Consider the following 23,696-nt stretch of genomic DNA (forward strand, 5'->3'; position numbering starts at 1 on the left):
GTGTGTGAATGGGTGAATGACTGATTGTGTTGTGAAGCGCCTTGGGGGGTCGCAGAACCCTAAGAAGGCGCTATACAAATACAGGCCATTTACCTTTGTTTTTAGAGGAATGAAAACTGATGTGCAGTCATGCTCGCCCTCCTCTGCTTATCTTCTCATTCATCTGCGCAGCTCATTAAAGGGTAATTACCTGTAATTAGTGAATCATGTCACTTTAATGAAGACGTTGAAAGCTGTTGGAGCCAGAAGGGCTGGCCTTAATTCTAAGTGATGTTCAAAATTAGTGGCAGACGAGAATTCGATATTGGTGGAGGGCATAATGAAATGCTCCTGTTTTCCTTCCTGTGTCATAGATGGGCTTGTGTTTTGTTTATGTTTCTCATTAATCCTTAATAGTGCCGCCATCAACACCTGGCTCTGGAGGGCACGTACGTGTTACTGTATCACATCAGGCTAATAGGCACCATGTAGATGAAGCTGTGTGCCTTCACGAGCTTGTGTGTTGTCTGGGTGTATTGCTTACTCTAATGTCTGCGTGTGTGTGTGTGTGTGTGTGTGTGTGTGTGTGTGTGTGTGTGTGTGTGTGTGTGTGTGTGTGTGTGTGTGTGCTCCCTGGCGGCATGGTGAGTGTTTAATCTGGCCCGGTGGCGTGCCGTTGGCCCGGCTAATCACAGTGTGTCTGTAGGAGTGCGCTGAGCCAGGGGAGCACGCCGTCGCTAACAGCCCCTGACAGACTCATTAGAGAGACCTGGCACTGAGCTTTGCGAGGCACATACACACACAAAGTGTACACACTCGAACACTTTGAGACACACACTGTGGGAAAGACACTCACACACTGGGATAAATTCACACTCTTCTTTTTTTTCTCCTCATGTTCTTACACTCTCATTCATATAATTATCCGATAACTGTGATCTGTCTCTCTCCATTTCACACACACACACACACACACACACACACACACACACACACACACGCACATGCACACACACACACACACACACATTCACTTACAGAGCGCTCCACGTGTGAGACAAGGCAGGCAGTGACCCCTCACAGTCACAACCCAAACACAGACAGGAGCTGAGAGGGCATCTGGGAAAAGAGAGGGAGAGTGTGGGAAAAAACGGAGAGACGGCAAAGTGGAGGAGTGGAATGTAGTTAAGGAAAGTGCTGGATGACGCTATCATTCCTGCCATTCAGGTGATGCAAATCAGACAAGCAGCATTTTTTAAAAGTTGAGTTATTTGCAATCAGGAGATCCTGTGCAACCTTTTGAAGAACTAAAGCAGAAAAATAAATACTATTCTGAATCTGTAAATGTGAGAAAGGTTGGCAGTTTATTTTTCTCTCTTCATTCTTCTAAGGAAGAAAATTCTACCATTTTTCTGGGTAGAGTGACATTTAGCAAAAGTTCGACAAACTGCTTCAACAAATGACTTAAGACTTGGTGGCTGTGCACTCGCAACGAGGTTAATTGCAGCTCAGCTGCAGCAGCGCCAAGTGGAAACATTAGGTTTGGCTGAATAACAGGTGAATGCAAAGCAGGTCAATACGCAGTCAAGTGCAGGCCTGCCAGCTGTTCGCTCTCTCTGCACCGTCTCAGCCCAGTGATACACACACACACACGCGCGTGCGCGCGCACACACACACACACACACGCGTGCGCACACCCACACACTCACACACACACTCACACATAATCACAAACATGTACAGGATTAGCACAGAAGCACACAGACTCAGGGGGAGATGTACAGTAAACAAACCCACCATACCTATCATAAGTGAATGCCCTCCCGTGTTTCCAGTTAGAATAAGAAAGAAAAAGCAAAGAAGTGAATCACACAGAATAAAACAGTAAGAGGGGTTTCTGAGTGGCCTTTTCATTCCGAATGGAATCTAATATTAATTATAAAAATCTTAATGACAAATATAACATTTGTAGCCAAGGCGACATCCATTGAAGACGAAAACACGAAGCCACGCTGTCTCTGTGCATCACGCTCCTCCATCACCATCTGGTAGACAGATGTAAGTCAAATATTTACTCTCGAAACCTTGATTTTCCTGTTTAAATACTAGACTCTGCAGGTTGTCTAAGATGTCTAAATCGTGTGTTGTTGGCATGAAGCCAAATATATGGATTTCTATAATAATCTGTGTATTTTATTTACGTTTACAAACAGATAAACCAAATGTTTCTAGATTAATATTAGTATCATCTGATAGTCTGAATGAATCTTATTCAGTAAAACTGAACTTGTGATGCGGTAAATGTCAGGATGAAGCTATTTTACCTTTACAGACTGATCAATGTGACTAATAATTACTATCAGAGATGTGACCAAGTCACTGCTTTGCAAGTCACACATAAGTCACAGGTCTTTCCAGCCAAGTCTCGAGTCAAGTCCAAGTCAACGACAGCCAAGTCCAAGTCGAGTCCAAAGTCCTTAACTTAGAATTTTCAAGTGATAATCAAATCATCTGTCCAACTTCAATTTCATGACAATGATAATAAATTAACTCCAGAAATAAAGCTTCTTAAAGTTTCATTTATTTGCTCAAACAAGCAGAGTGCAACTGAAACTGATTATAAACAAAGTGCTGCTGCATTTAGCAGTAAATCTAACCCAGAACGAAGAATGATATTTGATTTTTGTCCATGTCGTGCCACTTTTGTGCTAAAATATCAAGTATGCTCAATTCATCATCAGGTCAACAGATGCAAGTCGATTCAAGTCACAAGTCATTGGAGTTCAAGTCCGAGTCAAGTCGTAAGTCTTTATAGATTTTATCAAGTCAAAAGTCATTAAAATAATGACTCGAGTCTGACTCGAGTCCAAGTCATGTGACTTGAGTCCACACCTCTGATTATTATATTATGCTCTACTTCCTTATACTCATTCACAAATTGCAGCTACAATAGTGTCATTATAATTTATGTCAATATTTATCTATAATCCCATTAAAGCTCTATCCTAATTGCATGCAGAAAACTAGGCAGGGATTAATAGTTTCATGAAACATCAAAGCTTCAGTACATCGCCGCTGATAAACCGAAGGCGTCTTGATGTCTGATGTTCATGCAAGCTGAGATTTGCACATAGACATGAACACAAAACTGCTGCAGAGGGCAGATTCAGCTCAGATAAATGATGGACCAGATCCACAGCAGACAGTTTAACATGAAACATTATGACAGGTGTGTTATTGGGGGGCTGGATTCCACTTAGAGGAATTTCTGCTTTTGCACATTTTCTGCTGAAAACTGGCATGTGCCGTCTCAGAGGTACAGCCCTCCTGAAAACACCTCAGCCCGTCCTGCAAGCTCTGCTTGATTGATTAAATTACTCTACTTTGTTAAGGAGGCAATAATTTCAACCAGGTGCATTGACGCAGGGAACATTTCAAGCAGGCCAGACGGTTGCGAATTGCAGGATTGGGAGAAACATTAGTATCCGAAAAGAAAGCAACACAAGCAAAAATGAGCAGGAATTCAAGTTTTGCATTCTGCAGATGTATGTTTCTGCACTTTTCTGTGTGCGTGCCCCTTCCTCCCAGTAGCTGTTATCCTTTGCTCTCACACTCCAACCTCTTTGTTTTGGAATTGTAATCTTGGCAGGTAGAAGAAAAAGGAGCATGTTTCACTGACAGCCTTGTTTCACCTGAAAGTCAAATAAACCTGAGTTTAATTTTCTCTGCTGCTCTCCAACATAACGGGCCAAATCTCCTCTTTTTCTTTCATCAGTACAATAGTTGTTTGGCTCTGCGCTCTCCACCTTTCTCTCTCGCTCTTCTTCAGCACAAGGCTATGACATTGAGGAAATGTGGTGTGATGTATCGCAGTGAATAATGTATTCTGCGAGGATTGTACAGAGCGCGTAGAGCAGATGGCAGCAGGTTGATCTCAATGTGTGTGTGTGTGTGCGTGTGTGTGTGTGTGTGTGTGTGTGTGTGTGTGTGTGTGTGTGTGTGTGTGTGTGTGTGTGTGTAACGATGACAGTGTGTGTGTGTGTGTGTGTGTGTGTGTGTGTGTGTGTGTGTGTGTGCTCTCACCCGGAATGGGGGAGGGGACTGAGGAAAAGAAGGTAGGGAGGGGCCGTGGGGGTTGGTTTACATGCGTGTCTATGTGAGCCTCCTTTGTGAGATAAAACATGCAAATGGTGGATTATTTTAATGCAGTGTTTTTTCTAGAGCCCCGAGCCTTAATCCCTAAAGCAGCTGAAATGAAAATAGTATATGTTTTCTTTCAAACACTCCCCCTCTCTTCTTTTTTACTTTTCGTCATGCCTTATAGGAATTCACCAGCTGTCGAGGAATGGGAATCCTCTGCACTTTAATTTCTCTCAGCCGAACACTTGTGATCACATCTGGATGTCATGGGTCCTTACCTCGTGGAGGTGTTGTATTTTCTCCCGATTGAGCGTTAAAATGTTAAGAATAGAACTTGTCGCGTTGCTGCGAGTGGACAGCAGACAGAAAATATGTGCATTTATTTATTTATTTATTTATTTATTTATTTATTTATTTATGCATTTATAAGCACGCACACCCATGAATGCAAACCCCGAAAGAAGACGCATAAAATGTCTATTTCAGCAGCTGCATGGCAGGTAGCAGTCAACCGGCCGGTGATGCTGCTGCAGCAGAGGGAAGACACCACAATATGAGCAAACATGGTTTTATTGCATCCCTACACCGCATTAATTAGATTTTAATTTCTGTAGCTATTTTCTAAATGAATTTGGTTGGAATTCGGGGCTTTTAAAACGTGTGGCAGAAAGTTTGATGTCCTCATTCCTACCTCACAGCAGGGACGTTTTGCATAACTGAGCAAATGTGTTAAAGTGTTGGAGCGAGCTGATTTAACCACACTGGGATGGTTGATATAGCAGAATATGGCCTCAGGCTCTTCATTAGCTGTAAATAATTGAGAGACTCAGATAGCGCTGAGGTGAAATGCTTGTTATTATTTTATTGAGTTTGTGTTCTTAGGGATCTTCAGTTTATTCTGTTTAAAATGCACAAGGCTTTCCACAAATTACTCTCTCTGAAGACTCACAATAGGTGCTAATGACTAGCTGTTTGTCTTCCATTGTTCTCCAGCCGAGAGTGGCTCGCTGTTCCATTATCAGCTCCATTTTTGCTTTTGGTTAAGCTTTTATTTTATGATGTTTTTTTTATTATGATTTATGTTTCTTTTTTCTAAACCAATCAAATCATTACTAACATAAATATTTGACTCAAATTAGAATGAATCTGCCTCTCCTGAATATGTGGGATGTAGCAGCCAACCACGCGGCTGTTTATTATTTTTATTGTATGAATAGCGAGGGCGAGGTCGTGCATAAATAACACAAAATCAGCCTTTAGATGTTTCATTATGAAACAGACAAATGTACCTGATGGTAATGATTCCTGCACCTGCATCTGCGTACTTATTGTCAGACAGGCTGATGCAAATGTCATTGGTTTAAACATTCATTCATTCATTTAACTGGTGAAAGCTTTTCTGAGGCTCATCTTTCGAATCTGAAAGTTTTGTTAAATTTCCGTGTCATGCAATTTTGTCGTTGCAACCTTCAGTTTAAACTCTTGAAGGGTTTTATCTAAACATTTTGGTTTTCCGCTAATGCAACTCAAAGGGCAGTGAGGTTTTCTTCAACATCGACACCCACACGCCACCACGTGACAGCCATGGGGGAAGCTTCAGAAGGTCCAACTGGTTTTTAGCAGCACTCTGTGCTCTAAAATAAACAACACAGTAGCTCGAAAAAACATGACCACCTCTTGGTGGCTGGTTACAATACAAGCTTTAAGTCCCGCCCCCTCTATGCAAGTGAATTGAGATTGAAAATGTGTCGTCATTTCCGGCTTCAAACCGCAAAGGACTGTAGGTATGAGGGACAGCCCCCCCCCCCCCCTTGACAGCAGTGTCAATCTTGTATAGAAGAGCTGCCACATGGACACATTTCTCCTGCAACACCGGCCATACATGTACAATGGGCACTGTCCACCTCCCCAGTAGACGTTAGGATCACCCAGGGCTGCTGGGGCTTCTGGCTGAGGTGCATAGAGTGATTCACCTGAATCAGTGAGCACAGAGAAATGTGTATCAGAACTGAGGTTCTCAGATTGGGGTATATACTTTCAGTGTGCATTTTTTTATATACAAGTAGTTCATGACAGACTTAAAAAAATTTGCAGGGTTTACACACTTAGAGGTGTTATTCGGTTAATGTTGTGGTTCTGGATGGTTATACTGTACAGCCGCCCAGCTATCTAAGTGTTACTTTGAGAAACTACATTTAAGTGCTGTGTAACAGCTCAGCTTTGTTCTTGAATGAGTCATGAGCATGTCAAAGATTTAAGCTATAGCCTATTTTGTTTCTTTCTGACCTTATAGAAAAAGTTGTGCACGTGTATCCGTTCCAAGTTCGCTGTTGCCACAATACAGCTCTGTAGTCCGTAGTTTTATTAACTAACATAAATGGTTATGGGTGAAAGTGGCTGTATACCTTCCAAAATTAAAGATGTAATGTGCAATTTACATAGAAAACATTTACTGTTGATTCCCCAAAAGGTAGTTACCTTCTTAACTGAAGTGTAAGACTCCAAAACAAAGTCTTTAACTAGCAAACTCGGTATGTGAATAAATGTATTTTTTTTAACTTGTTTTTGCTTCTTCAACACCAATTCATAATTAAAATTCATACCAGAATTATTCTTTACCTTCTTAAGGTTCCATTTTTCATTCACCTTTTCAAGTGAAGTTATTGCTTCCTAATCTAAATAATGTGCTAATTACATATTCAACTAAACATTACTAGAAAAAGCAACAATCTCCTTCCTAACTGAAGTATAGCATTCCTAAGCTATATCTGTAGCTTTCACACTAAATATGTAAACAAATGTACAGCCTCCTAACTAAGTATTTGTGTTGTTTACCGTGTTTTCAGCATGTAAAAACAAAATCTAAATTCCAAGCCAATTAAAAAGCTTTTAACTTAATTTCTAAAACAAGTACCTAAGTACATATTCACCTTATAAAACAAAGCGTTTAGAGTCAAAAAAAAAAAAGATTTAGCTTCCACATTAAACAATTACCCCTTATTTTTAGCAATGACATCACACAGAAACAACTGATTTTTATTAGAACCTTCATCTACGGATTTGTTGAGAGTAATTATAACATCTACATGAGAAAAAGGTTGACTTACCTTCATGCGCACAAGGGTCTTCAGTCCAACTCCGCACATTTCAAGCCCCTGCAGCCACCCGTTGGTAAACTGGACTTGGGTTTGTTGCAGAGATCTGACGTTACTAGAAACTTCATGGGTGTATGCACTCACACTTAGCACCATATAGTTATATATATATATATATATATATATATATATATATATATATATATATATATATATATATATATATATATATATATATATATATATATATATATATATATATAACTATATATATATATATATATATAGTTATATATATATATATATATATATATATATAGTTATATATATAGTTATATATACATATATATTGTTATATACATATATATGTATACACACACATATATATATATATATATATATATATATATGTGTGTGTGTATATATATATATATATATATATATATATGTATGCGTGAGTAAAGTTGGGCAACACGCTAACGTCTTTGTGTCAGCGCGCTGCTGAGAGGAACGGAGCTGAGATGAGGATCCAACGCGGAGCAGGAAAACAGGCAGACAGGTGAGCACATTCAAAGCGTTTTAATACTGAAGCACGCTGGACAATGAAACAATGATCCGACACAGTACAAAGAACAGACAGGGTTTAAATACAGGAGGGTTGGGAGCTAAGGTGATTGGGAAACGAGAGGCAGGTGGGAGTAATCAACGAGACACAAGGCTGAACTAAACGGGGAGACATGACCAGGTGTGACAGTACCCCCCCCCCCCCCCCCCCCCCTCAAGGGGCGGATCCCAGACGCCCACAGGAACGAGGAGCAGGGTGGGAGGAGGGGAACCAGGAGGAAGGGCCCAGAGGAACAGAGGGACCAGCAGAGGGGCAGAGGAGGAGGCGACGACAGGCTCTTGGAGGCCGGCGTCTGAGGCAGAGGAGGAGACGACGGGCCCTTGGAGGCCGGCGCCTGCGGCAGATGAGGAGGCGACGGGCCCTTGGAGGCCGGCGCCTGCGGCAGATGAGGAGGCGACGGGCCCTTCGAGGCCGGCGCCTGCGGCAGATGAGGAGGTGACGGGCCCTTGGAGGCCGGCGCCTGCGGCAGATGAGGAGGCGACGGGCCCTTGGAGGCCGGCGCCTGCGGCAGAAGAGGAGCTCTGCAGGTTGGGCCGGCAACAAAGTCACTGCAGGCTGGACCGGCGACAAAGTCACTGCAGGCTGGGCCGGCGACAAAGTCACTGCAGGCTGGGCCGGCGTTGCCCTCAAAACCACCATCGGAACCGGAGACCGTGGAGACGCCGGGCTGGATGGAGCGTCGGCCTCTTGAGTGCAAAGAGCATCCCCAGACGAGGCAGCGGCGATGTCATCGGACGAGCCGACTCCAGAGGACGAGGCAGCGGCGATGTCATCAGACGAGCCGACTTCGGGGACGTCATCAGAGGAGGCGGCGACGTCGTCAGACGAGCCGACTTCGGGGACGTCATCAGAGGAGGAGGCGACGTCATCAGACGGGACGTCATCAGACGGGACATCATCGGACGTGGCGGCGACGTCATCAGACGGGACGTCATCAGAGGAGGAGGCGACGTCATCAGACGGGACGTCATCAGAGGAGGAGGCGTCGTCATCAGAGGAGGAGGCGACGACTTCGGACACGTCGTCATCAGAAGAGGGGGCGACGACTTCGGACACGTCGTCATCAGAGGAGGGGGCGACGACTTCGGACACGTCGTCATCAGAGGAGGGGGCGACGACTTCGGACACGTCGTCATCAGGGGCGACGACTTCGGACACGTCGTCATCAGGGGCGACGACTTCTGGACAGGCGACGTCATCAGAGGCGTCGACTTCTGGACAGGCGACGTCATCAGAGGCGTCGACTTCTGGACAGGCGACGTCATCAGAGGCGTCGACTTCAGAACACGAGGAAGAGGCGTCGACTTCAGAACACGAGGAAGAGGCGTCGACTTCAGAACACGAGGAAGAGGCGTCGACTTCAGAACACGAGGAAGAGGCGTCGGCCACAGGACTGGCGTCGGCCACAGGACTGGCAGGGGCGTCGGCCACAGGACTGGCAGGGGCGTCGGCCACAGAGCCCTGGACCGTCGACCTCTGGACCGTCGACCTCTGTACCGTCGACTTCTGGTCCGGGGGCGTCGACTTCTGGTCCGGGGGCGTCGACTTCTGGTCCGGGGGCGTCGACTTCTGGTCCGGGGGCGTCGACTGCTGGACGGCCGACTGCTGGACCGCCGACTGCTGGACCGCCGACTGCTGGGGCCGACCGGTCCGCTTCGGGGCCAGAACCGGAACCGTCTGCTTCTGGGCCCATCCCTTCTGCTTCTGAGCCCGTCCCTTCTGCTTCTGGGCCCTCTGGAGTGGAGGCGAGGCAGCTGCAGGAGGGGCTGCCTGGACAGGCTGGACTGGAAGTGGTGGAACTGGTAGGGCTGGAAGCCGTGAGAGCAGGGGGGACAGCCCGTCCAGCTGAAGCTCCTGGAGGTTGAGGGTTCGATGGAGCTGGGCCAGTTCAGCCCGGAGACCAGCGAGCTCCGCTGGGTGGACGGGCTCACTCCTCTCCTGGCGGTTCGGGGAGGATAGAGTATAGAGTGTCCAGGTGACTCTCCTGGAGGCTGACGAGCTGGCGGATCCGGTCAAGCTCCGCCTGGAGCTCCATCAGCTGGGCTGTGGGCGTGGTTCCTCCGCCTGCAGATGACGAAGGCGCTAGTTGGACCGGAGACGGGACTGCTGGTCTGACTGGGGGCGTGTCCAAGTTGGCGCACTGAGCCAGAACTGCAGCGAGCTCGCGGCTCCGTCCAGGGACCAGCCGCTGCGGTGGAGCCCGGCATGCCTCCCCACGCCGTGGGCCAACTCCCGGGGAGCACACAGCCAGGCGGGTGCCCACGAAGCTGGAGCGATCCGGAAGCGGCTCCCGGTCCGACCCCTCGTCCGGTTCCGGGAGAGCAGCGAGGATTGCTGCGGCTGATGGCCGAGGACGGCGTTTTCGGCGAGGCAGAACTGAAGCAGGGGAAGGCGATGGAGAAGCTGGGTGGTGGCTCGGAGTGAGCCACTGAAGCAGGTGCTCCCACGGGAGAATCTCCTCGCTGGATCTCACAACGGGTGTGGGTCGGATCATTCTGTCAGCGCGCTGCTGAGAGGAACGGAGCTGAGATGAGGATCCAATGCGGAGCAGGAAAACAGGCAGACAGGTGAGCACATTCAAAGGGTTTTAATACTGAAGCACGCTGGACAATGAAACAATGATCCGACACAGTACAAAGAACAGACAGGGTTTAAATACAGGAGGGTTGGGAGCTAAGGTGATTGGGAAACGAGAGGCAGGTGGGAGTAATCAACGAGACACAAGGCTGAACTAAACGGGGAGACATGACCGGGTGTGACACTTTGCTCCAGTCTTTGTGTTCGTAGGGCTCTAACCCATTTAATCCTTTGATCTTCTCCTCGTACCTTTCTCTAGATTTTGCGTGGAGCCTGTCTTTGTATGGACCGGGAGCAGTCTCCTTCATTTTATACATCCTTGTGAATTAAGAGAGGTTAAATTCCTTTGCTAGTTTACACCGCAGAAGGACTGTTTGGAGATGTAAACACCAAGCCCAACAGAGAAAAACTGTCTTCCGGGTTTTTAAATCTCCCTCCGTCCTCATTTCCTACAATGCACCACGCGTAAGTCACGTGGTCTGTCAATCTCAATAGGCCAGTGTCCTGATTTGAAAACTATTTCCAGGTGTATGTGTATTTCTCACAATGTTGCTGCATGGTCACCTATTTGTTTAGCAGTAGATTTAATTACAACAATGATACTTTTAAAGACTGCGGGTGGTTGACCTTTAGTTCCATATTTGGATACAACGTCCATCCATTTTCATCCCTTTATCCAGAGTCGGGTCACGGGGGCAGTAGCCTTGGAAGAGAGGCCCAGACTTCCCTCTTCCCAGCCACTTGGGCCATCTCCTCCGGAAGGAATCCCAAGGCGTTCCTTGGCCAGCCGAGAGACATAGTCCCTCCAGTGTGTCCAACACTCACCAGGGAGGTGTCCTAACCAGATGCCCAAGCCACCTCAACTGGCTCTTCTTTTTGTGGAGAAACAGTGTATCTACTTCAAACCCCTTCCGTAGGAACGAGCTTCTCACCCTATCTCAATGGGAGAGTCCAGATACCCTGGGACCTCTTGTATCCGCGATCTCCTTCTTTGGGTCGCTAACCAAAGATCTTGACCATAGGTGAGAGTTGGAACGTAAATTGACCGGTAAATTGAGAGCTTTGCCTTCTGGCTCAGCTCTTTCTTCACCACAACAGTCCGGTACAATGCCCACATCACTGCAGATGCAGCACCAATCCGGTTATCGTTCTCAATCTGGATACAAAATGAAACATAGAAAACAATGCACGTTAATTTCACAACGTTTCTGCTTGTTCTGATTTTGTTTAAATTAATTAAATTTTCTATCATTTGAATAATTTGGAACACAAAATGGCTTTACCAACATGATGAACCATGTTTGCTGTATCCCTAACATTTGCTGTTATATGATTATTACATCCTCATTTGGACTATACGCTTACTGAAGACTTTTCTCATTAAAATACCATAAATTGCTCTTCATTATCTTGGTTGAATGAAGGCCTCTCACAATCAACATTCATTGTGCCATGAAAATTACCAGCGCTATTAACAAGCATGTCATCATAATCGTCTCTTGTATGGAGACAAATGGGAAATGATGTATTTCTACATAGTTTTTCACTTTTTGAAGGCAAATTGACTTACATATAGAGCTTATTTCTGACCTTAGATGGGTGTTTTTTGTTTTTGTCTCAATGCCAGCCTTCAGTCCCACTCTCGTAAGGGTTTTGTGTATAATATGCTTGTCAGTGAAGGGCGGTGTGAAGAAGGAGGTGGCATGTTAGGTGGATAAGGGGTTGTCATCTCATTAACCTCCATTCTTCTCTTAGCAGAGCACCGCATAAAATCACTGTAACTCTGTCATTACTCCTCCAATTCCATTCATTTGCTGGATCAGTTGGGAAAGCAAACACAGAAGAAGAAACATGCTTGTACCTTGCAAACTAAAGCCCTGGCATCTTGTGTTTTCCTCTACTTCTGTCTGCTCTTTCTCTTCCTTTACCTGCTTTCTATCTCTAACCACAGGCCCAGTACAGTGTTAGGCTCCACACTGTCCCCTCTTCAGGCATCAATCCATCTAGGAAAAGACTGGCCATTTCTATGGTGAGAAACAATAGCTAAAACCCCTACTTTTCTCCAAGACGTTCTTCTATTCATCTGATATGGAAACACAAACATTCAAGTATCTACTTGGAATTGTAGAAGCACCAAACAGAGATTTGAAATCCGATTTCTCTCTGAGTAGAAATATTTCATGGAGATGCACATATTGGTTAGCTATACCCGATGAACAGCCAGTCTCAGAAATAATAGTATTCTATGAGATTCAAATTTGCATGTATAAATTTCACATTGTTAAAACCCAAACAATGTCTCTGTCCAACCATTGTAACAGAGATAATGAGATACGGCTTAATGTTCATCTAAATTCATCTCTGTGCTGGGTTATTCACTCTGGATTGAAAGACAAGCCCACAGGGACCATCTGCAAGAGCAAAGGGGGGAGAGAGAGAGAGAGAGAGAGAGAGAGAGAGAGAGAGAGAGAGAGAGAGAGAGAGAGAGAGAGAGAGCAAAAATGTTCTATAACTTTAAATTCTATATTATTAAATTAGCTGTATGAAAACCTTTCATTAGCATAAACCTAACCAGAAAATCAAAGCATTGTTATGGGTATTGCAGCGGTCTCTAGTAGGAATTAATACCTTGTTAGTCGTATTTGGGGGAGGTAAAAACTGGTGCACCATTTCCAGGAACTAGAAGTGAGCCACATCACAGCTGAGCTTCAGAAGGCAGGAAATGGAGTCTTATTTTGGATTGGATAACAGCTGTGTACCATAGACATGAATATGTAGATGTCCCACTGAGCGCTGGAGAGCATAACAGCATCGCCACCATATTGGATGGGTCTCCTCTCTCTCTAAATTCAATGCAGAGCAACTATGCCCGTTTTTGTGCAGCCGACGGTTGCAATAACTGGCGTACTATTGAAAACTTTTTTGAAAAATAGTTTTTCAGTGTTCCACACCTTTAACATGTTAAATTTGAAAAGGTAAGGGAGTTGACGTGGTTTAAACTAAAACAAGTCAAAGCAAAGAATCAGGCACAAACCAATTGTTTCTGTCCGAAGTTCACTTTTAGACTTGTTTTTGTGAAGATCTAACCCAAATCTTTCCTAAAGGATGAGTTTTAAAAAATATGAAGCATTTCATTTAGTTACCATTAAGAAAAAGTTCTGTAGTTGTGCTTTTTTGTAGATAATAAAGGAAAATTGATATGATTTCAAAATACTGCAAATTATCCAGAAAAACTCATAAAACTTTTTAACCAACACTCACATAGTTCATGTGAAGGGACCGCGTAGCTCAGGATGTAGAGCGGGTTGTCCAGTAATGGGAAAGTTGCAGGTTCGATCCAGGCTCCGACCAGTGAATGCTTCTGTTGTGCCCTTGGGCACTTAACCCACCGTGCCTGCTGGTGGTGGTCCGAGGGACCGGTGGTGCCAGTGCTTGACAGGTCTTGCCTCCCTCAGTGTGCCTCAGGACAGCTGTGGCTACATTGTGTGAATGTAAAGAGTAATTTGAGAAGAATGTAGCACTGATGTCAGAAGATCCTAATCACACAGCTAAATCATCAAAGGAGTGAAATATCCCACAGATGCAGTTAAAGTAAGGTCACACTACCAGGGCATGTCTGGGAAAAAAGATCATCGTGAAAGGTATTTAAGAATTTCAGACAATAACTTTTCAAACTATGACTTCCGACTCTCTTAAAAAGAAAAGGTGTCCCCCAGGGCTTGTTTCTAGGACTATTATTATTCATGTTATACATAAACTAACGTTTTTAATGCTAATTTAAACTTTTATGCAGATGACAACGAGTTATTACAACATCCCTCTATTAACTGCATCTTTCATGTTTTTGCTTTAAAAAATGACTCGATTTACACCTAAATGAATTGAAGTAGTTTTTTGGAAAATCACAGAATTTTCTGTCAGTTTTCAATATTTAGCTACTTTTAATTAAATACACCTATCTTGCTATTGCGGTAGACAACATCTTACTATTTTCGAACAAGAATAAATATACATACATGTAAACACACAAAGCTACTTCTGATCCGCTTCTTCCATATTTACATGTAAAGCTGGTGATGTTACTGCTTTTTTACACAGAAATGATTCTGCCATGTTGTTTCAGGGTCTGTTTTCAAAACTGTATTAAATGTGCTGCTTCCTTTGCACAGCATCCACTTCAAAATGTCTTAAAATGACAACTAAATGTTTCACAGAAGTAAAATCTTTTTCAGATTTAATTGAGTGGATGCATGTTTTTATCTTGGCATTTGCCGGTAATTGGTGCTGATTTTTGTATTGTAGTTTTGTGACTTATTCGTGTTTTCTCATTTCACATTTAAATGAAAGCAGTCTTTGTTAAGTTCTTTGCTTTATGTGTACGTGATTGTGTTGCAGCTGGGCGGCTGCTTCTGGTCTGACCAAAAATATAATGTAATAACAGAATGTCATTGGTGAATCTTATGGAAGGCATGCTGCAGATCTATCTCCCAATCAGACTTAGTTGAGTGCACTTGTCAGATCAATAAACTGTAAACAACATTTTGTGTTAATCTGTAAATCTTACGCTAGTTATTTGAATGTGAACTCACTACAGCCTAGTTTTCAGCAGCTGTTGTGCGCTTCTGTTGTTTGTTGCATGTTTAAGTTCACAGCATCCAAAGAAATAGATGTATCTACGTGCCTCATAATGAGATGTTATAGTTTTAGGCAAAACAATCACATTTGAGGCCATTTTTGTTCTTTTCCGTTTTGCTCTTTCATTTTGTCATTATGTGCAAAGCCAAGAGCACAGTAGATTGCTGTAAGATAACCAATTCTATGCTAGAGGAAGCCAGACTTTTTTCTCTCTCTGCAGTTATCTGATGCTGTGGTGAGCAGAGGCGAAGGGCTGGGGTAATGTGACATTCACTGTGCCCTTTATCTTCATCTCATCACTGTTTATCCCAGTCAGTTAGAAGTGGCTTGTGCTCTGCATCCTCCTCTAAAACCTCACTGACAGAAACTCACGTAGAGACATTCTCAGATGCTTTTTGTGCTCTTCTTCAAATTCACACGTGTGTATTTTCACACCACAGTGTGACTGTCAGGTAGACTTGTGGGATAACTTATTTCCCCCCCAGCAAAGCCCGTGTTGATAAGTATAGCACCAAAGCACCTGCTGGACCTGGCTGCTAATTGCTTTTGATGCTATTTTGATTGTGAGTGTTTCCTAGCAGTGTGTGAGGCCGTTGAAGGCCACCACAGCAGGATGAGGGGGGCTGTGTGGGTGGCTCTTCGGTTTGACATATTCCTCTCTTTTGTACCTTTGCACATGCGCTCACACGTGGCTCACTCAGTGGTTGTGACCTCTTTTGCACTTTGCTGCCAGTTGCTGCAAAGGCAGTCTGATGACACCGATGATACACTGTTAGTGTGCGATTACACCTATTTGTGATCACATTTGGGTTCTTTAACAAATCAGAAACATTAAGATTTAGTTTAGAAGAACTGCACACTTTAGTGTGTTAACCTTGGTCACTATCCATATAGTTTAGCCTTTTTCAAACAAACTTCCAACCTGTTTTAAATTATTTATAAATATTTAAATTCAGACATAATTAGGGGCAATGTTACTTTTGCTAAATATTAATTTGTCATTTGTATCATAATGCTGTAATTGGAACATAAAGCAAATCTAAGAACAATTTATGCCGTCAAAAATAGAAAGTGAAACAAAAAAATCTTATCAAACTCTCCCAGCTACTAAACTTTGTGTTAAAGGGATACTTTGCAACTTTTTCATATTTTTAAATTATTTTCTTGAGCCAGTATATGCTAAAATGACCCTTAGAGGGTTAACGAATGGCAATATAGCTCTTATCGCCCCCTGTGGCCAGAATATTCCACTTACAAATTCAGACTGGCAGGTCGCTCTGTTGGAACTTAGAAAAAAATTAAGCTGACTTATCTGGCGCTGATTCCGGTTTCCTGCATGTTTTGGATCATGAACACAGCTGAATTGTTTAATTTAGTGACAAATCACTTCTCCAGACACTAATGAAGGCTGGGGACACATTTCAGCTGTGAGATTAAGGTGTTAAAAAGATGAACTTACAGCGAGATTAGTTTTGCTTTTGGTTCTACAAACAGACACTAGGGGGTGCTAAAAGCAAGCCAAAGCTCTATGTTTCCCTTTAATAAAGGGTCTGTTTAAATTGTGATCCTTCTGTGAATGGTTGCGAACCCAAGTTCTTAGAGGAAGCAACTTTTTTTCTCGTTTCTTTTGCAGCAACCCACCTGCCCCACACCTCCTTGCTCTCTCTCTATCTCCCCTCACATCTCTCACCATTGCTGTTTCTGACTGTGGCTTCTGTTTTGTGGTTTTTCTCCAGTGCAGCAACAGCAGAGTGGATGAATGAGAACTTTAACTTGTTGTTTTCTTTTAAAGTTTCACACATCCCAAAAACATATAGGTGAAGCCGGAAGTGGTTAAAGCTTTTTTTTTGTTTTTTTGCTATAGCTTCTTATCTCATGAAAAATATGCTGCTTTATGTGTGTTGTGCTTTAATGAGCTGATGAGTTACTGCATCACTGTCGGCGAGACAAAATATCCCCTTTGCAAAACCAGTAAACAGATTTTTTTTTGCATGTCTCTAGCAATGAATGCAACACTAAATCATCCCCATGTTTCTCAAAAGGAATTTAATGATGGATCTGTGCAGAATCCCAGAAACATCCACCTGGGAGAAACAGGAAGTGGCTGCATGAGTGTTTGCTGTATCTGATGTATATCCATGTACACGAGTGGTGTGTTGCTCATGAAAATTAGTTTTGCAGCACCTTAAGGTGGGGACACACAATACTAGGTGATGGTGTGACCCTAGTGGTGCAGCAGCTGTGTGTGAACAAGTTCAATCAATCAATCATTCAATCAATCAATCAATCAAAGCTTTATTTATAAAGCGCCTTCCTGTCGGGAAGCCCAAGGCGCTGAACATGGTACATGAGAAATGTGAAACATGATGAATAAATCGAAAATAAAAGCAATTCAAATAGTGCAAAAAAGGTAAAACATTAAAGTAGAAGACAAATGGGTAAAACAAGGGATAGAGAGACCAATGAAAACAGGGAAATAAAATCAACATAAAAGAGGGCAAAATTCAAACACGTTCAGGGAACGCCAAACGGAGGAGGTGGGTTTTTAGGCGACTCTTAAAGACTGGCAGAGATGGGGACAGCCTAACTGAGGGTGGCAACTGGTTCCAGAGTGACGGTGCTAGGACTGAGAAAGCCCGGTCCCCGCGAGTACGACATCTAGAACGAGGGACAGCGAGCAGGCCTTGGTCAGAGGAGCGCAGAACGCGTGATGGAGAATGTCTGTTCAGGAGTGTGGCTAGATAGGGGGGAGCATCACCCTGGATGAAATTGTAAACAAAGACGAGGAGTTTAAAGTGTGAACAATAACAGAGCGGAAGCCAGTGCAGGGAGGCCAGAACCGGGCTGATGTGGTCCCGTTTCCTGGTCCCAGTCAGGAACCTGGCTGCGCTGTTCTGCACAACCTGTAGGTGACGCAGTGATGACTGACACAACCCTGCATAGAGAGAGTTGCAGTAATCAAGTCTAGAAATTGCAAAAGCATGGAGTACCCGCCCGCTCCAGGTGGGCTCTCGACAGCATAGGTTTGATTTTTGCAAGGCGTCTCAGATGAAAGAAACTGGACCAGATCACAGAGTTGATGTGAGCATCAAATTTAAGTCCAGCATCAATTTTCACCCCCAGACTGGTGACAACTGGTTTTGAGTAGGGAGAAAGAGGGCCAAGATCAACATAACAACCCACAGCCCTGCTATTGGGGTGAAAAGCAATGAACTCTGTCTTTCCCTCATTCAGATACAGATAGTTGGCCATTTGCCAAGACTTTACCTCATTAAGACAGGACACAAAGGACTGAATAGAGTGACCTTTCTCCTGACACAATGGAGAGTAAATCTGGCAATCGTCAGCATAGAGATGGAACGCTAGGCCATGTTTACGAAAGATTGACCCCAGAAGAAGCAGAAAAATTGCAAACAAAATAGGACCAAGGATCAATCCCTGCGGGACCCCCCAGCGGAGCCCCTCCCAAGAAGAAAAAACATCACCCAGTTTAACACAGAATGTCCTGTTGTGGAGATAGGATCTAAACCAATCCAGAGCAAACCCTTTGATCCCAACCCATCGTTCCAAGCGATCAAGTAGAATTGCGTGGTCAACTGTGTCAAAAGCTGCCGTCAGATCTAATAACAGAAGCACCACAGATGTACACTGATCTAGTGATTGATAGATATCATTTAAGACCCTAAGTAGAGCCGACTCTGTGCTATGGCCAGACCTGAACCTTCTTCGTCTTCGTCTTCGTCTTCCTCCGCTTATCCGGGTCCGGGTCGCGGGGGCAGCATCCCAATTAGGGAGCTCCAGGCCGTCCTCTCCCCGGCCTTGTCCACCAGCTCCTCCGGCAGGACCCCAAGGCGTTCCCGGACCAGATTGGAGATGTAACCTCTCCAACGTGTCCTGGGTCGACCCGGGGGCCTTCTGCCGGCAGGACATGCCCGAAACACCTCCCCGGGGAGGCGTCCAGGAGGCATCCTGACCAGATGCCCAAACCACCTCAACTGGCTCCTTTCGATCCGGAGGAGCAGCGGTTCTACTCCGAGTCCCTCCCGAATGTCCGAGCTCCTCACCCTATCTCTAAGGCTGTGCCCGGCCACCCTACGGAGGAAACTCATTTCGGCCGCTTGTATCCGCGATCTCGTTCTTTCGGTCATTACCCAAAGCTCATGACCATAGGTGAGGATTGGGACGTAGATCGACCGATAAATCGAGAGCCTGGCTTTCTGGCTCAGCTCCCTCTTCCCCACGTCAGATCGGCTCAGCGTCCGCATCACTGCAGACGCCGAACCAATCCGCCTGTCGATCTCCCGATCCCTCCTACCCTCACTCGTGAACAAGACCCCGAGATACTTAAACTCCTCCACTTGAGGTAGGTCCTCTCCCCCGACCCGGAGGTGGCAAGCCACCCTTTTCCGGTCGAGAACCATGGTCTCAGATTTGGAGGTGCTGATCCTCATCCCAGCCGCTTCACATTCGGCCGCGAACCTACCCAGCAAGAGCTGAAGGTCAGAGCTGGATGAAGCTAGGAGGACCACATCATCCGCAAAAAGCAGAGACGATATTCTCCTGCCACCAAACTCGACACACTCCACACCACGGCTGCGTCTAGAAATTCTGTCCATAAAAGTGATGAACAGAACCGGTGACAAAGGGCAGCCCTGGCGGAGTCCAACCCTCACTGGGAACAGGTCCGACTTACTACCGGCTATGCGGACCAAACTCACGCTCCTCTGGTAAAGGGACTGAATGGCCCTTAACAGAAAGCCACCCACCCCATACTCCTGGAGCGTCCCCCACAGGGTGCCCCTGGGGACACGGTCATAAGCCTTCTCCAAATCCACAAAGCACATGTGGATTGGTTGGGCAAACTCCCATGCCCCCTCCATCACCCTTGCAAGGGTATAGAGCTGGTCCACAGTTCCACGGCCAGGACGAAAACCACATTGCTCCTCCTCTATCTGAGATTCAACTATCGATCGGACCCTCCTCTCCAGTACCTTGGCGTAGACCTTTCCAGGGAGGCTGAGGAATGTGATCCCCCTATAGTTGGAACACACCCTCAGGTCACCCTTCTTAAAGATGGGGACCACCACCCCGGTCTGCCACTCCCTAGGAACTGCCCCCGATGACCACGCAATGTTGTAGAGACGTGTCAACCATGACAGCCCTACAACATCCATACCCTTGAGATACCCAGGACGAACCTCATCCGCCCCCGGGGCTCCGCCGCTGTGTAGTTGTTTGACTACCTCAGCAACTTCTGCCCCCGAGATCGGACAGTCCATCCCCAGGCCTCCCAGCTCTGGTTCCTCCTCGGAATGCGCATTGGTGGGATTGAGGAGCTCCTCAAAGTATTCCTTCCACCGTCCGACTATAGCCTCAGTTGACGTCAGCAGCTCCCCATCCCCACTGTAAACAGTGTGAGCGAGTTGCTGCCTTCCTCTCCTGAGGCGCCGGACAGTTTGCCAGAACCTCTTTGGAGCCGATCGATAGTCTTTCTCCATGGCCTCACCAAACTCCTCCCACGCCCGAGATTTTGCCTCGGCAACTGCCACTGCTGCACCCCGCTTGGCTATCCGGTACCTGTCTGCTGCCTCCGGAGACCCACAGACCAGCCACGCCCTGTAGGCCTCCTTCTTCAGCCTGACGGCTCCCCGAACCTCTGGTGTCCACCAGCGGGTACGGGGGTTGCCACCACGACTGGCACCGGCCACCTTACGACCACAGCTAGCAACAGCCGCCTCGACAATCGCAGAGTGGAACAAGGCCCACTCAGACTCAATGTCCCCCACTGCTCTCGGGACGTGGTCAAAGCTCTGCCGGAGGTGGGAGTTGAAGACCGTCTTGACAGGTTCTTCTGCCAGGCGTTCCCAGCAGACCCTCACTATGCGTTTGGGTCTGCCAGACCTGAACCCTGATTGGAAAACCTCAAATAGATCAGAGTCAGCTAAATGTGAGACCAGCTGCTGATAAACGACTTTCTCAAGCAATTTTGATGTAAAAGGCAGGGTAGAGATAGGCCTTTTTGATCACAGAGACATCAGCACCAAGTTTCTTCAGGGTCGGCCGAACAACTGCTGCTTTCAAAGCAGCTGGGACCACACCTTGCTGAGGCTCCTATTGATAATCTGACCAAGTGATGGGCCAAGACACAGAAAGGCAGCCTTCCAGAGACAAGGTGGCAGAACCTCAAGTGGAGAGGCAGATGGCTTCTGCCTTGAAACAAGCTTACTCAGCTCAGAATAAGAAACGGTATTGAGGGAGCTCAGGGTGGGTGGTGATGGAGGAACTGGAACAGGGTCAATAGAGTTACCAGAAATAGCTGCCCTAATGCCCGATACTTTATGAACAAAGAATTTGTGAAAATCTTCAGTTTCCAACAGATGTAGGAGACATGAAGCTAGGCTCCTGATGCACCAGAACAGAGTTCAGTGTTGTGTAACTGTAGTTTGAATGTGATTGTGTGTGCAGGATCAAACTCTCACACCTAGGAAGAGGCCCTGTTTCCCTTATCTAACGACAACAGAGCATGTGTCGCCATGGCCACCGGCTGTGGCTTTTATGAGCTTTGTGTGTGTGGTGCGTGCCATGTGCATTGTTTGCTTCGGGCGTGGTTCAACACCAGATTTTTTACCTCTTTTTCTTCGTCCTTCCCATGCGACTCTAAAAACTGCTTCTATATTTCTTTCTTGCTTTCTTTCTGTTGTCATCCTCCTGTTTTTAAGCATATGGTGTGTGTGTGTGTGTGTGTGTGTGTGTGTGTGTGTGTGTGTGTGTGTGTGTGTGCGCGCGCGCGCGCGCGTGTGTGTGTGTGTGTGTGTGTGTGTGTGTGTGTGTGTGTGTGTGCCTGCTTCATCCTCTCTGGCTTTGAAGCAGCAGTGACAAGTTGGGCAACATCAAAATTCAGTGGCACATTGTCTCAGGTTGGGGTTTGTTAGGTCGCTCCTACAGCTTAATTGAACAGAGAGCTGGAGAGAAAGAGTGAGATGTGAAAAGAGAAGTAAAGAGAAGAAGTAGGGGGGAGGATGAGGAAGAAGGGTGCTCAAACTGGCATACATATTGCATGAGCCCCCCCACCACCACACCCTTTTCTTCACAGAATGGCTGTGTACTGTTCTGGGTTTATTAATTCCGCTCGGTGAGAGAATTATTTTTAGAGACTCGGTGTACTGGCAAAGGCTTTTAAAGTCACACGTAGTACATACTCTGCTTATAGATTTTTCTCTTATTAATTCAAAAGTTCTGAAAGTTTGTTGAGGCTGTTCTTCAGTGGGATTCTTCATTTCTTTCTTTTTTCGCCACACCTTTACGCGCGGCTTGTTACTGCCATCTATGTGGATGTTGGTTTGGTAGAGAGGAAAGATGATTTAATCTTTGGTGCATCTTAATTAATATATTTATAGAATGCTGCCTTAATGGTGGTGTAGCATATGAGGAAGGAAGAAAGTCCTGCCATTATTTAAATAATGTTTTTATTTAAATAAAAATGCACTTTCAAGTAGTATTTAGGTAACAGAATATTTTCCAATAAATCACTGTATTTGACACATTAAAATGTGAGAGTTTCAGTCAGTAAAAGTGTAATTTATGGCTGCTGAAATCAGTCTCAGCTGTGGTAAATTTATGTAGTAGAGGGAACATGTGAAATGCACACAAATGTTCATGTAGACGTCAAAAATTACTGACATGTACAGTCCAATAATATCTTGACGATGTGGTTGACTGAAAAAACTAATCAGTCACTCTGAGTTTTTCATGCAAGCTGAACATGAAAATAGTCTCCTACACCTATCTCCTGCGTTAGCGTCTGATAGAAAATAGATGGTGAAACTCTAGGATTTCAAAAGCCAGACAGACGTCACGCTGTCACTGAACATTCATGGACTCACCAGTTTTGCATCACAACGGGGAAGGTCGTTATTGGTTTAGCACTTGGGTAACAGCAGCGGACGTTTCGGCTAGTTTAAGCTAACTGTTAGCATTAGCAAGTCCACCACATAGCAGAAACTCCTGACTTGTGTTACTTGTGGAGATAAAACATCTACGTTGCAAGTCAGTGGTAGAGTCAGGTTGTTGTTATCCATTCTGTGGTGAAATGTCCAAGAATCAGGAAATAAGGCTCCAAACTTGCCGTCTGAAGCTCAGATGGGATGTGGGCCACTTTAATGTAAGAGAAATGGCGCACCGCTATATTTGTTCCCCCCCAAGAACAACTTACAAGGCATTCATACCTACTAGAAACCACTGCAAATGAATTGATTAAAAAAGTAAACTATTCCTTTAACTAAAAAACATTTCAAAATGAGGAAAAATATTGGGTTCCTTTTGTTCCTCAGATTTCTGTATTCCAAGATGGGAACATCAACTGGAATGCCTTCCCAAAGTTGGAAATTCAACTCAGAAAGGTGGAGACTTCTTCCCAGATCTTACCTCTAAAGTAGGGTTGGACAATATATCGGCATTGGCCGATGTTAGTCATTTTTTAACATATCGTATCGGTCCGATAAATAAAACTGGGCCGATTATATCAACCAATATTTTTTCAATCAATCAATCAATCAATCAATCAATCAATCAATCAGACATTATTGTCACTTCAGCCATATACGGTTTGTACACAGTGAGACAAAACAACGTTCCTCCAGGACCAA

The 23,696-nt window shown here is 45.1% G+C and overlaps 1 protein-coding gene across 5 annotated transcripts in view; it reads left to right on the forward strand.

Moving 5' to 3' along the window:
• Positions 1-23,696, forward strand: part of LOC107390723 (TOX high mobility group box family member 2) — a 117,511-nt gene that overhangs the window by 31,742 nt on the left and 62,073 nt on the right. For 3 of the 5 annotated variants that reach the window (XM_070544663.1, XM_054745795.2, XM_054745797.2), the window contains exon 2: positions 12,368-12,445. The exons of the other annotated variants lie outside the window; for them this stretch is intronic. In XM_070544663.1, the coding sequence (XP_070400764.1) occupies positions 12,368-12,445 (78 nt within the window). The remainder of the gene's footprint in view (positions 1-12,367; positions 12,446-23,696) is intronic. 5 annotated transcript variants of the gene reach the window in all.

This window comes from Nothobranchius furzeri, chromosome 15 (genome assembly GCF_043380555.1).
Source record: "Nothobranchius furzeri strain GRZ-AD chromosome 15, NfurGRZ-RIMD1, whole genome shotgun sequence".
In the NCBI taxonomy this organism is placed as follows: Eukaryota; Metazoa; Chordata; class Actinopteri; order Cyprinodontiformes; family Nothobranchiidae; genus Nothobranchius; species Nothobranchius furzeri.